This window comes from Lynx rufus, unplaced genomic scaffold (genome assembly GCF_022079265.1).
Source record: "Lynx rufus isolate CCGP_SWC_20201006 ecotype Redwood Valley unplaced genomic scaffold, mLynRuf1.p SCAF_26, whole genome shotgun sequence".
Classification (NCBI taxonomy): domain Eukaryota; kingdom Metazoa; phylum Chordata; class Mammalia; order Carnivora; family Felidae; genus Lynx; species Lynx rufus.
In genome coordinates, this window is record NW_025814841.1 from 10,010,412 (window position 1) to 10,025,414 (window position 15,003).

The 15,003-nt window shown below is 42.9% G+C and overlaps 1 protein-coding gene across 1 annotated transcript in view; it reads right to left on the reverse strand.

The window, feature by feature from the left end:
• Positions 1-15,003, reverse strand: part of SDC2 (syndecan 2) — a 100,350-nt gene that overhangs the window by 11,510 nt on the left and 73,837 nt on the right. The window contains exon 2 of the mRNA XM_047088975.1: positions 2,125-2,236. Within this exon, the coding sequence (XP_046944931.1) occupies positions 2,125-2,236 (112 nt within the window). The remainder of the gene's footprint in view (positions 1-2,124; positions 2,237-15,003) is intronic.

Here is a 15,003-nt window from a genome sequence, read left to right on the forward strand (position 1 = left end):
GGCTTTCCCATGTGAAAAGTGGAGACAATAACAATCTGCCCTTACGTAGATGTTGTAAGTATAGGAACAGTACTTGACACGCAGGAAGTGCTTTATAAATTTTGGTTACAACTTCTACCACCTTTAAGCTGCAAATCAATATACTTTTAAGCAGCATAAGGAGGTTTCCAAAGTCCAGAATGATGCACTTCTTTGCAGCAGTGATCTGCCCGGGGCTGGAGCCGAGGTGGAAGCAAGCCTTAGCTCGATCCATCTGATTAATGTATTCAGGATTTCAAATGACCCACTCCAGACCCCTTTCATCTGCAAGGGTGGCAGAGAAGCAGGGCTGTGTACCTGCTTTCTTTACATTAAACTTCAGCACAATCTTGGCAGAAGTCAGCAAAGTGATTGAACAATAGCTACAAATCTAACAACTCTTGGGTTCTAAGATCTGTGAAATGGGGGAAAAAGGGGTCCGTAGTTATTATTTCCCAGGATACTCTGATGATGACAGTTACAAAGCACTTTTGAGGTGCTAGAGGAAGAAAAGAGGTGCCATGAGTGAAAGATATTAATAGTGTTGTGGGCCACGGAGAACAACTCTTTCCACACTCATTCTGCATGTGTGATATATATCACTTCCCCAAGAATAACGACGGCTATTTTTACATTCAGATTGCATTGTAAGCTCATTGTTACTAGGTCAGCCACCACCTCTCTTGTCTTTCTCAGATTTGCTTTTTTCCAACTTAAAACACTCCTATATAGGTAGATCTCTACCAAAGATACAATTGATTTTAGTTTGTTCTTGGTCATTCTGAAGCCCAGGCTAATCTGATTACAGACATCCACATTCAGGGTAACTTTTGCCATCTGTTGAATGTACAGTGAAAACTCAAAACAAGAAGGGTCTTGGAGAAGACTTTCCTAGCACACTGCTGACCACAATTTCCTGACTTGATTGTTAGTTGAATATATGCACAAGCTCTTCCTCCTTCCCAGCTTCTTGGAGGGGGGTGCATTCCTGGTACAGGTGAAACATTTATCACTACGGTAGATTGCAAAAATGGCCAGAATCCTTTACTACCCACCCCCCACCCCATATCCACATCCTCTGCAATGTGACTTTGTACATCCTTTCATTAAGAGTTGGAGTCTGGCCTGGACCTGTGACTTACTTTGACCAATAAAACGTGGTAGTGATGCTGTGCCAATTCTAAGCTTAGTGTGCAAGAGGTTTGCACACTTATACTTGCCCTCTTGGGATATCTGCTTCCTCCTCTGAACAAATGGCTGGCCCACTGGAGGATGAGAGACTGTGTAGACCAGAGCCAAGTCTGCCCCAAAGACATGTTAGAGCCCAGTGCAGATCAGCAAAGCTGCATACCCAACCTACAGTTGCCACTGACACATGAGGGAACCCAGTTAGCCCAGCCTAAATTGCCATCTACAGAATAATAAGCTAAAAAAATGATTGTTGTTTTTAGCCACTACGCTTCGGGGTGGTTTGTTATGCAGCATTACTGAGCTACTAGATAAGTGATACACCAGAGGAGTAAGGATATCACAGTATCATGATTTTATTTGGCTGCTACGTTCTCCCTCCCACTTTTGAGTAAGAAGGCATAACTCTTCTTGGTCCCACCCATAATCTATAACACAGGATTGGTAGTTTCATGAAACTAGCATTTGAGGGATTTAAGGGTAGATTCCACTTTTACCACTCTGAAAGCCTTCATAATAAAATCAAAACTAATGTTAACAGGACACTGACTACTTGCCAAGCACTAAACTCCTAGAGCTGTAGATATGTTCACCCCGTTAATCCTCACAACAACCTACGTGATAGAGACTATTACTACCTCCCATTTTATGAATGAGGAAACGGAAGCTCAGCTAAGTCAAATACGTTCCCAAGATCTCACAGCTTAAGTGGCAGAGAGCTAGAATATGCTGCCAGGCATTTTGACTTTTTAACCACCCTGCATCCTGCCTGCCTCCTTGAAGTGAGTTCCAGTAGAATGCGTGTGTGTGTGTGTGCGCGCACGTGCACGCACACATGTGCACCTATGCATGTGCATGGGTGTGGGTGCATGTGCAAGCACAAAGAACGGAGGTGGGCATGGAAGTAGCCAGCCTTACCTGAGCCTGATGCAGAAGCATAGTCATCATCATCAATAGGATACACTCCTGAAGCTTCTTCAACAGAGCTGTTGTCGAGGTACATGTCTTTATCAGATGTTGGCTCTGCTCTCTGAGAGAAGAATGAGAAGGGATTCAGGATGGTGAGATCAAGAAACGTGCTCATTTATCTTACTTGTTCAGGTTTACACCACAGTGACTATCTCTCTCTCTTCCAATCCTCTGAACCCACATTTCCACCCTCCCCTTCCTCAGGACATCCTGATAAGTCACAGGCTAACCACAGGCAAAAGCCCCCCAAGGAAGCCTATGTAGCCTAAAATCCAGGAGAACCAAACAGCTCAGAGACGTAAGCACCTATCAGGGGCTTATTTCATTATATTCCACTAAAGCTGCCCGAGTTTGGTGGTCCCAGGGCTAGTTATAAGCCAGCTCAGGCATTCTCTTTGTTACAGGGTCACCAGCTCAGGCATTCTCTTTGTCACAGGGTCACTGTGAGGCTTCCTTACCGGGAAACTTACCAACCATTCAAATTATTTAAGACTTTCTTGGGGATGAATACAATAGTATTACCACACTTCTGCCAAATCATGACCCAAGGATCCATCAAGGCCCTGCAAATATTCGCAGGCTTGGCCACACTCAGACCTTTATCACTACACCCAAGAGCTTCCCAGTTGTCCAGGCAGCCCAGATCCATGCCGACGCCAGGCAGGGCACCCTGTGAGCAGCAGTGCCTGTGGGGTTCATCTGACAAGGGCAAAAGCCCCCACAAGCCCGCTTCTAGGGCTCACTGGCTTAGCAGAGCCTTAATGACAAATGCAGATAAACCCACACGAGCACATTCTTTTTATATTACTGGCACTTGGAAACAGCAAATCACACACTTCATATAGAGAGGGATCGTTCGCTAAGTATACCAGCTCCCCGGCTTCTTGGCTCTTCAGTAAGAGTTTTAGTATTAAAATTCACCCTAATCTTGCCAGAAGAGTACTCGCATGAATTGGAGGCAGAGTAGACGTATAAATTTTTTTTAAATGGTTTCAGTAAACTGATATTTTACCACCAGTATCTCATGAAAACCGAGAAACAAAGCAGACTGTCAGATTCTAAACAACATTTGTGTTTAGAAATGGGCAACACTCGTTATTGTCCTATTTTTAAATATAAATTGAATGTTTGTTCCTAACAGGAATTATGAAAAAAAAAATGCTTTCCTTACTACACTGGCTTTCATTAGATTTCCTCTTAAAATAAAACTTTGTGTTCCAGCGGTCGCCGTGACTGGAACCTTCCTAAGAGGGCAGATGGGTCCAGCCCTCCGTAACAGGACCAACTTTATTCTCTCGGGTTTCAGTGGCTGCCTCAAGAAGCTGAAGCATTTTAAACCTGAGCCCATGTTCTCCACCAGGCTTCAGTGCCAACTGATGGAAAAGTATGGGAACTCGTTTTGTGTGAGCCACAACACCGGCACATCGAGAACTAAAACCTTAGGGACTGGTTTTCCAGTGGGTTGGCTTGTAGGCATCGAGTGACCACCCTGAGCCAAGAGCGTGCTGGAATTTTTCTGGTAGAATGGTCAGAGCTGAACTCTGCAATCTGAGGCCATCCTGCATCCTACTGGCTTCCAAGGCCATCATCACCCTTCCAGGCAGTAATTCCCAAAGCTTGTGAAGCGTGTCAGGAGGCCCACATTCCTCAGCTCTACAATCAACCCAACTGACCCCTATCAGACTCTCGGCGGCTTTGAGGCAAGGACGGTGCCACACTCATCTTTAATCCACCTCGGCTCCCTGTAATCACAGCTCCTGGCATACACTAGGTGCTCAGCAAACGTTGCTTAGGCTGTTTGTGCTCACACCGAAGAACAGTTTTCAGTGCTGCTTATGTTAAACTCTGTCCTGTGAACATCGTCTGGAGGACCCTCTCATTCTTTCTCTCAAATCCTGTCTACGAAAAAGGTTCTGACTTCCCCGTCCCTGTACGGCATCTAGCTAGAAGCTGCTAGAGGATTTTATAGGGTATGAACAGTTTAAGCCCTAAACTCTTACTGCCATTTCTCACTGTTTCATGTACACTTTCTCTTGCGCCTCAGCTGGGTCCAACTTGCTGAAGGCAGGTCTTCAATGACCCAGCATGCTCCCTGCCTCTCTCAAAGTACATGGGCACTCAATAAATATTTGTCCATTGAGATTACCTAAAACAAATTGGCCTTTGACTCAGGTTTCAGAGTTTACACATGTCACAAGACCTCCAGGATTCCTAAGGTTAAAAATCTCTCGATTCTAAGCCTGGGCGATCATCTGCCCCCAAACTTGCCATACATGTTGCACTGCATCTATTTAAGTAGCCCAGAGTCTGAAAAGTAAGTAAAAGTATCTTTTCACATCTTAGAGACCTATCTGTCTTTTGTTCATATTGATTTCATTTTCCTCTTGGCTCTGTCAAAGAAGTTTGATGGGGCATGGGTCACACGAAGATATTTAACCCCTACGGGTAAACTGCGTTTCTATTCATTAGGTGCGGCGGCTGTCCGGACTAATACATCTGTCACAATGAACAGACAGTTGGGCCAAAAACGTCTCCAGGGGATTCTGGCCACCTCACAGTTCAGCCACACTGGGTACCCTGACGAGCAACAGACTTCCCCAGGACAACCCTTACGAGGAAGTTGTCAGGCCCGAGTCGCCACAGGGCTTGGGGTAGAAGTCTGGGCGCATTTGAAGAAGCTGGCTTGCCCTCAGCCAATCGGGGTCTGCGGGGCTCCAGCATGGTCGTGGGGCCAATGGGATATTTAATGTGCTCGAGGGCAGCTACTTGTATGTTCTCCTCCATCCTCCAGTGTGGTGCCCATAATTATGACCTCAAACTAAAAGTTATCACCTGCTCTGATGTCAGGGGCGCCAAGCGCATAGGAGGAATTACCAAAATCCTTCCACAAAGTCCAATGAACAATAAGCAGGGCCCTTTTCACACTGTAGCAGATGATGCTCAAAGAATACCTCCACTGTCTTTCCTTTAAATAAAAAACACCTTCCCAAACATGACAAATGTCTTTTGTGAAGACTCCACACTGCAGAAGACTTCTGCAGTCAACATGCCTGGGGAGAGAAATGGATTATGCACCACCACTCCCCTGGGGAAAGAAGATGTGCATCTCTCGAAAGCCAGGGAAAGGGGTGACTCAAGAGGACTTCTTTTTACACCTAGCCAAAGGTGGTCTGCCTCACTAAGCAGAAAACCCCAGGACATACTCTGAATACTTTCTTGTTCAAGGAGACAGAGCCACTGGACAAAAGGAATGGGGAGAGAATGTACGTAGACACAGCCCGGCAGCTCGGAGCAGCCGGCCAACTGGAGGATTTCATAACGAGGCTGTTTAATTTGGGACTGACCATTTCTGTGAGGCTGTGCCAATGATGTTGGCTAAGAGGGCTCAGAGTACGAGCTGCAAGAAAAATAGAGCTGGTCTTTCAGACCTTTCCCCCTTGGCTGATGCAAGATGTGAACACAGGAGAGCAAAGGGAAGTTGTGGAAAGCCGCCTGGTATACGGGGGGGGGAATCTACTGCAAACCGAGATAGAGGTTGATACTCTACGACACCTTCAGCCACCGAACCCGGAGCACCGAACTGCCTGCAGAGAGGAGGCAGTTCTTCCCAGAGGAGAATGCACATTGGACTCAGTTTTGCATCCCCAAAATGCCTCAGGGAAGGCAAGATACATACCTGCCTCCACCCTAACTCCATCCCTCCCCTGGCCCCCAAATCACAGCAACCTCATCATACCAGGCCTGGACCATTAACTACTAAGGCCTCCTTACTTGGTCACTGCTTACGTCTTTGTGTTTGGATCCATTCTCTGCAGAGGGACCACCCTTAAATGTGACGGTGTCACTCCCAGCTGAAAACCTTTTATTGGCTCCCTGTCACTTACAGGATGAAATAAAAACTCCCTAGCCTTGAAAGAAGTGCTTTCACCATATGGCCTCACCTGCACTTCAGTATCAGCTGCTGCCACTTCCTCTACCCAACCCCAGGCTCCACGACATACTCAAGAGATGCGGTCACACCGATTTCCTTTATGTAATGCCTCTAAGAGGAAATAAACTCCTTTCAGGATGGCAAATTGAGGAAAGCAATGGTGACCTAGGTCTTACATGCCTGAGGATGATGAAAACCAGTATTTTGAGAACACGATTCAGCCCAAACTTGTAACTGTATCTAGAATATAAATGAACAGAGAAATGTTAATTCAACACATAAAAGACCATCCAGTGGACCAGTCTTGGTTTTAGTAATATCACCAACCTGTCTACTTTCTCAGCAAAGTAAATTTGTGACATAGCAACTGAACAAATCTACGCACTGGATTTTCTCACGTAGATAAAGCCTACTTTGAACAAATACTACGTTTCAAACTGCCAGTGTGGAAATCAGTTATTTAGAAATCTGAGGTCTTCCTTGAAAGATACACTGCCTTATCTACTAGATGAATGTTCTCTAAGTGCCTTAAACTAGTGCAAGCGATAAACAGTGGTCAAGATAATTAGAGCTCAAAGCAGCAGGTGTTAAATTCACTTTACGGTTTAAACTTAGGTTAATAACAAAGTCAGAAAGTAGAAAACCTAACTATTCATGGATACCAGACACCCCAGAACTGACCTTCAGAAAAGTAGCCTTCGGATATAAAAATAAAATATTCATGTGGCCTAATATTGCATTCTGTATCATACCATAGAAAACAAACACTTAGATGATACTCTTCTCTTAGTTTTGGGATAAAGGCACATTTGTCCCAATTTAGACTCAAATGCATATTAATTTTTATAGTGACTATAAAGTGCCAAACTGGCTGTTAACTTTAGCTTATCTTTCCAGAGATGACTTAATAAACTATTTTATTAATAGCTAACATACACCGTAAATGAAATAATAATTAAAATTTTCTCCCATACAGTCACTCAGAGATGGTATACTTGTCCTTAAGGTGAACTTGCCAATTCTGGCTTAGGTAAAGCCCAAAGGGATATTAATCTTAGAGCATGACTGGACACTATAGGCATCAAGATCATCTATTTGCTTCAAAAGTGAAGAAACAGAGTATCACAGTGGTAAAGTAGCTGAAAATCGTTCAGTCTAGTTGGTGGCCAAAGATAAATCCAAGACTTCAGACACCTAATTCTAGGTTCTTTCTATTACACTGTAATTCCCCAGAACATGAAGATATCAGACCCATTCAGCCTGGGGTTCAAAAGGATTAGCTGTAGGTGACTGTTACGTGTTTATTATGTGCCAGGCATTTTGTGCTAAGTGTTTTATAAGCATTGGCACATTTAATCATCTCAACAATCTCCACTGCAGACCAAGGACCCGAGGCTTGCCCAAAGACCTACAGCTCAGAGGTGGGGAGCAGGCTTCCTATCCAAGTCTGGACTTCAAATTGTATGCTCACTGAGGGTGCTGGCCATGCTGTGCCTAACGTCTCACCTGCTTTTCTTGTGATTCACACCTAATCATAATAAAGGTCACGAGAAGAACTCCAATAGAGTCACGTTGAACCCTGCTTGATCCAGCACTTACAAACCTTAGCCATGGAAATCCTCCCTCCAGGGTATCTATTTAACATCTTTCAGAACTAGTATTCTTGGCATCATAGATAGGGAGAAAATTCTATGTTAAGAGTTAGAGTTCGAGCTTAACAGTTTCTTCTCTGCCTAATGTCCTGTAAGTTTCCCATATGAAGGATCCCTGGAGTCGTGACCATCAATTGCCATTCATTTTCAGTAATACCTTCATCTCTCTCAAGTGTCCCATCCAAACCAAAGATGTAATAGAAGGAAAGAACCCTATGTTTATTGTTGAAAAAGATACTGCTGTCCTTGAGTATGTGACATTTGCTTGTTACATAAGCTTACAAGCAAATACTGTTGTATTTACAAGCACTTATTTTAAGGGTTTGTTTACAGACAACTAACTACCTGGAACCCAATCATGTCCCATGCTTACTCTACCATCCTGTATATAATACATACAAAAGCCAAGGTCAAAGGTGAGGTCACACATGAAAGAAAATTCGTAAATCCCCTACTTAAGAAATCCTCAAGAAAGGTCTTTAGAACTGCTTCAAACACCTATACTAGTCCTTAATTACTTACCCAGAAAGCTAATGCCTTTTACTTTAAGAAAAACTTTAGGGTACCTTCCATAAAGTGAGGAATGGATTCACAGACATACCTCAGAAATATTGTAGGTCCGGTTCCAGACCACCGCAATAAAGCAAATATCACAATAAAGAGAGTCAAATGAATTTTTTGGTTTCCCAGTGCGTATAAAAGTTAGGTTTACTCTAGAGTCTAGTAAGTGTGCAGTAACATTATGTCTAAAACAATGTACATATCTTAATTACAAAGTACTTGATTGCTAAAAATGCTAACCATCATCTGAGCTTTCAATGAATTCTAATCACTGATCACAGATCACCATAATAATAATGAAAAGTGTGAAATATTGTAAGAATTACCAAAATGTGACGGGGACACAAAGTGAGCAAATGCTGTTAGAAAAGTGGTGATGATAAATTTGCTCAATGCAGAGGTGCCACAAACTTCAATTCATAAAAAACAAAAACAAAAAACCCCATAATACCTGCAAAACATAATAAAACAAGGTATGCCTATAAATTATTTACTTGTGCGTATTAGGAAAATAAACCCAAATTCTGAAAAAAAAAAAAACATTAGGTTTTACGAAGGAAGAATCACATGAAGGTATGAAGTGTGAGGCAGGATGTTGCTCATAAAAATGGCAAATTTAAAACAAATTAACGTAAAATCATAGGCAACTATGGAGAAATCCAACTTGTTCCATGAACCTTCTGAAACAAACCAAGCCATAGCATATGACAGAATTCCTACGGTATCTATTTACAGTTCTTCAAGTTCCAACCACTCATTTGGAATTACCACTCTGGCTGGGATTTTCCTGTTGGATGCCTCAACAGAGTGGGAATCTGATCTCACTCCTTAGAATGTACATTCCTTGAAGCGGTCTGAGAATCGGGACCCGGTCTGCTGTTTTCTGCATCCTCTACCAGACCTATCATTGTGCTCTGAGAGACAACACATGATAAAGGCTCAACAGAGGAAGATGTCACATTTTTCAGAAAGGCTGAACCCAAGCTTACAGCCACTTGGGGAAAGGAAATAACCACGCTTTTTAATGACATTACCTGGTTACCTCACATCTGGGAAAATTAGATCAACATTGTCTTACATGGTCTCTTTAAAAAGGGCAATCTGCACTTCTGCCTTATACTGTGAGAAGAGCCATAAAGATAAGTATGACCTTAGAAGAAACTACCAACTCATTAAGGATGCCTCCAATGAGCCAGAGACAGTTTTGATCTGTGGAGAACATTTAAAATGGCTGAAGAGCATTTAAAAAGTAACACTGAGTGGGGCACCTGGGTGGCTCAGTTGGTTAAGCTCCAACTTCGGCTCAGGTCACAATCTCACAGTTTGTGGGTTAGAACCCCAGTTCGGGTTCTGTGTTGACAGCTTGGAGCCTGCTTCAGATTCTGAGTCTCCCTCTCTCTCTCTGCCCCTCCCCCGCTCATGCTGTCTCTGTCAAAAATAAACGTTTAAAAAAATTTTTTTTACAGTAACACTGAGTGTACTTAATGGTAGAAATTTTCTTCTTAAAAAAAAAAAAAAGAACTGAAAGTGGTTCAAAGCAGTTAGATTTTCTAGCTTTTGAATTCTGAAACACTGGAATTACAAAAATTCAATCAATATGTCTTTATTTTTTTTTTTTTTAATTTTTTTTTTCAACGTTTATTTATTTTTGGGACAGAGAAAGACAGAGCATGAACGGGGGAGGGGCAGAGAGAGAGGGAGACACAGAATCGGAAACAGGCTCCAGGCTCTGAGCCATCAGCCCAGAGCCTGACGCGGGGCTCGAACTCCCGGACCGCGAGATCGTGACCTGGCTGAAGTCGGACGCTTAACCGACTGCGCCACCCAGGCGCCCCTAATCAATATGTCTTTAAAAAATACTCTTCCTGAAATTGGTTTATTGCTAATGCTAAACAAAAACCAGTCTTCCTCTTAGGCAACAAGGAAGTGAAGGGGGGCACGGCAGAGGAGGGGAGGGAAGTCGGACACACCAATTTTTTTTTTAAGTTTTTATTTTAATTTACACACCAACAATTCTTCCTTCTGTTTGTGGTAAAGGGTTCATATTCCTAATCCAGAGAGAGAAGGGAAGAAGCTTTGTCCTGAATTAAATCTGTTGGCAACAAAAATAGGGCTCTACGAAGCAATGTATATTAAAGCAATGCTGGGATTTTGAGTGGGATTATGTTGAATATGCATGATACACAAAAGGAAAATGTTCATTACTTACAGATGTGTTCCAAGTTGTGCTTTCTTCCTTTTTTGGAATATCAAACAGAGGAAAGCAAGAGGTTTGTAGCCATGTTATTATAAGCATTGCCGCCTCTCCCCCTCTAAACTAGAATATTCCAGTATTTATTTTGTTATCCATATGACCACAGTTTAGACTAGAGTAAAAATAGAAGCCGTGTGATCCTAACCTGAAAAGTCCCAACTGCTGGAGAGGGTCAGTATTAATATATTCTAACTGAAATAACGAGATTCTGTTTCCTGGTGGAGTTTGGCAAGAGAGGGGGGAAAAAAAGATTTGGCATTTATTTCTTACTCAGAAGTGTTTTGTAAAAACTACCATAACGAAACAGACTCCCAGTCAAGCACAAGAAGCCAACAGGCTCTGGTTTAGATTTAATAATTCACTCTAAGGGTTTTCAACTGTTACAATTTTAGGTCCCAAGGCACAAACACATATATTCTCCACCCTACACGGGGGCTGACAGAATGCCACAGGAAGCCTATGGGACAGGAAATGGGGAAAGACCTTTTGTCCAGAGGGTAGACCACACCCTCCCAGGCTCCAGCTGATGCCCAGAACCAACTTGCATTGAGGCTAGCTAGCAACAGCTGATGGATGGAATTTCCAGCTCAGCCTGTACTTCAGAGGGCTCACCTAGCCCTGAGTTTGAATGTTACTAGGAATACGGGACACTTGAGTACTGACACTTTGACGATTTAAAAGATGCCAACTAACAGGGGTATCTAGGTGGCTCAGTCGGTTGAGCGGCTGACTTTGGCTCAGGTCATGATCTCACGGTTCCATAAGTTCGAGCCCCGTGTCGGGCTCTGTGCTGACAGCTCAGAGCTTGGAGCCTGTTTTGGATTCTGGGTCTCTCTCGCTCTCTGCCCCTCCCCCACTCACATTCTGTCTTCCTCTCTCTCTCAAAAATAAATATTTAAAAAAATTAAAAGATGCCAACAGAAATTGGCACAGGCCCTTTGGGAAGCACACAGGGAATGTGTTTTAAGAAGACAGAAAATCTTGGGGTGCCTGGATGACTCAGTCGGTTAAGCATCCAACTCTTGGTTTTGGTTCAGGTCATGACCTCATGGTTTGTGAGTTCGAGCCCCATATTCAGGCTCTCTGCTGTCAGAGCAGAACCTGCCTGGGTTCCTCTGTCCTCTTCTCACTCTGCCCCTCAATTGTGCATGTGCACACGCACACACACACACACACACACACACACACTCTCTCTCTCTCTCTCTCAAAAGTAAACATTAAAAAAAAGATACAAAATCTAGATGTTTCTACTCTCAGGCATTATCCTAAGGAAATATCCTAAGAAGAAAAAAAGTTAGGGTGTTTACTACTGCATTAAAGGTAAAATCACTGAGACAACCTAAAGGCCAACTGTAGCAGGGGAGCTCTGTAAATTACGTGTGCTAGATTAACTTTCTCAGCATAGCCATTAAAAATCATATACCACAGAGCAACAAAGAAAAATGTTTAGACAACACATTAAATTTCGAAAGCACGTATTGTTTTAATTTTTCCTAATATTACAACTCCGCTAAAGTTTCATATCATTTGGCCAAACACTGGCAGGGCAATGGAAAATGAAGAGAGTTCATTGGTGAGGGTATGGTGGTGGCTTATGAGTGATTTCTTTCCTAAATGATATTATTGTGCATTTTTACATATATACGTATGGTGCTAAGTGCTCAGAAAGCACAAAACCAGTGAGTCACAGTCACAAATAACCAGGGGCTAGTTTCTAAACATCAATACTACAAATGAACTTCTGAAAACAAACTTATTACTTAACAGTTCACGCATTCAAACATTGACAAGTGCGTACGCATGTGTGTGCATACATATCTGTATATCTATATTTAGAATCTAAAGAAAGAAACATGGAATTATATAGGTGTATAAGTGACAAGCATTAAAAAGAAAACTTCACACTTCAGAAAAGTGCCACAGAATGACACAACAGTGCTTGGTCTACACCCGATCCATTTCATCAGGGGTCACAACAGCAAAAGGTCTAGCACAATGGATATTCAATTACAAGATTCCAGGTTCTAAAGTTTCCTGGGTTTAATTACCCATCTCATTAGCTACTCTTTGCTCCTAGGTTAAAGCAAGGAAGCCACTCCATGTCAAAGTGAGGTTGCCCAGCTTCCCAGTGCACAAGCTTCCATTCCAGCTTAGGCCCTGCCTACAGAGGACAAAACCTGAACTTGGAACGCTGAGCCCTGACATGCCTACAGGGCCGACAGGCCAAGTGCACCCCTGAATATTCCACATCGCTCCTGGTTTTCAGAGTCTGTTCTACCACACTTATCTGTCTGTAAGGGGAGCCTTGCATTCTGCTTCTCCTGCTAATTCCAGAAAGCCTTTGGGTTGACACAATGATTGCCTGATCTAGGAGGACTTTTTCAATAACGATGACATTTGTTGCTGGTTTCTTATCTTGGAAGACTGAAAGTGTGTCCACACTTCTCTAAATAAAAGTAACAAAACAAGAAAGAAGGGGATAAATCCAAAGGCGGTAAGACCACTGATTTCATTCTAGAGCCAAGCTGTTCTGAATAGCTGGCTTTTAAGACCCAGGGCCGAGTTCAAAGCAGCAGCTGTACTGTATGCCCAAGGGATTATTCACATTCCTGATACCTGCTGGAAAAAAACACCCTGATTCTGCCCAAGACTCATAGCCCCAGGCCCCATATTTCTTTTTATCATATAAAGGAATTGTTCTTGACCAAACTTTTTAACCAAGTGGGAAAAAAAAAAAAAAAAGGCGAGGGCCAAGCAGCTTTTAAAGAAATGATTTCCTTGACAGAGAAACGAGGATAAGATTTAAAGATATTGGGGCGCCTGGGTGGTTCAGACAGTTAAGCGTCCGATTTCAGCTCAGGTCATGACCTTGTGGTTCTTGAGTTCAAACCCAGAGCCTGAAGCCTGCTTCGGATTCTGTGTCTCGCTCTTTCTCTGCTCCTCCGCTGCTCGCTCACTACTCTCTCAAAAATAAATAAATGTTAAAGTAAATTTTAAAAAAAGATTTAAGAATATCATTAGAGTCTATTATGAAATCCATCATAGACTCTGCATGAAATTTTCCAAGAAATGGAGCCTCCCCAGGCTATACCATAGCACTTGAGGCAGGAGCATGAGCTGCTGGACACAAGCATGTGCCTCACGGAGTGCGTTTATGTGTGTCACATGACCTGCACCACCTCTAAGCAAACACATTTTAGAAAGTGCTCCTGTTGGTATGCTGAAGTGTTGTATTTGAGTCATTTACGTGAAGATGACATTTGCGGACTTGCCAAATGACGAGGAAGAAAGAGTCCTATTCTTTCCCCACCAACAATAAACACTTTATTGGCTTTGTAAACGGACATCTGACCAAAGCTCCCCAAATTCCAAAAGGTAACCTAGAGCTGCCTTCTGTCTTTCTGATCTACGTCTATCAGAATCTAGATGGGAAAAGACATTCTGACATTTTGCTGATGGAACTGTGCACTACTGTTAGGAGGGGTGTGGAAGATGAGGCAGAAGACAGCCTGCAGGATGGTTAAATTACCTGCTCAATTAAAAAATAATATTTAAGAAGGGCTTTTGTATCTATTTAAAAAGAGCATACTGTTATTATTTTTTGCCCCCACAGGAGGCTGATTCACTAGTGATCATTAAAAGTCTCAGCTGGAACACACATTCATAAGCACCATTTCATAAGAGACATAGCGCTTAGTTTTCTAAAAATATGGTAGATAAAGAAGAGAAATAGTTATGAGTTAAAATACATCAGACCATCTCAAGGAAATCTGTTTTTTCTCCAAGTGAATCCAGTAGGAAAAGCAGCCCACCAGCTGATTCCACCCAAGAATGCCAAATAAAACTTGATGATGCTACACCTAACACTAGTTTCTAAAAATTCCCACATTCCCCAGGATCTTCAAGTCTTCCCAAATTAGTGGACCACCTCTATTCCCACAAATGCCCCTGTGAAACAACCAATGACAAAGTCTATATAAAAAGTCCGTCCCACTCCTTTCAGAATGCAAGCCACCAGGGCTATCTGTACCTCTTCATTTCCTAGAGAGTGCAGTCTCAAGGACAATGAAAAACACCAGGGGCCGGGTCCACATTAATGGTCTCTCACTTGGGTTCCATCACAAGCCTTCTGAGATGGGACCAATTTCTAATAGATTGGACTGTTCCAGGCACCCTGCCTCCAGACCCTGCCTCTGCCCGCAGAGTGTTTATTATTTAATTGGTAGGAGATCCGTGTGCAGTCCTGGAATAACTCAGTCATGGCACATATGTATAGATGCCCAATGAAGACATGTCCATGGGCCTCAAGGAAACAGCTGGGGATATGGAGTGCTGTGGAGATCTTGGTTTCTATGATTCCCAACTTCAGCTGGACATACCTGCCTTTGGCCTGTGCTCTGGAATAAAAGCAGACCTGCTGATTCTCTTTT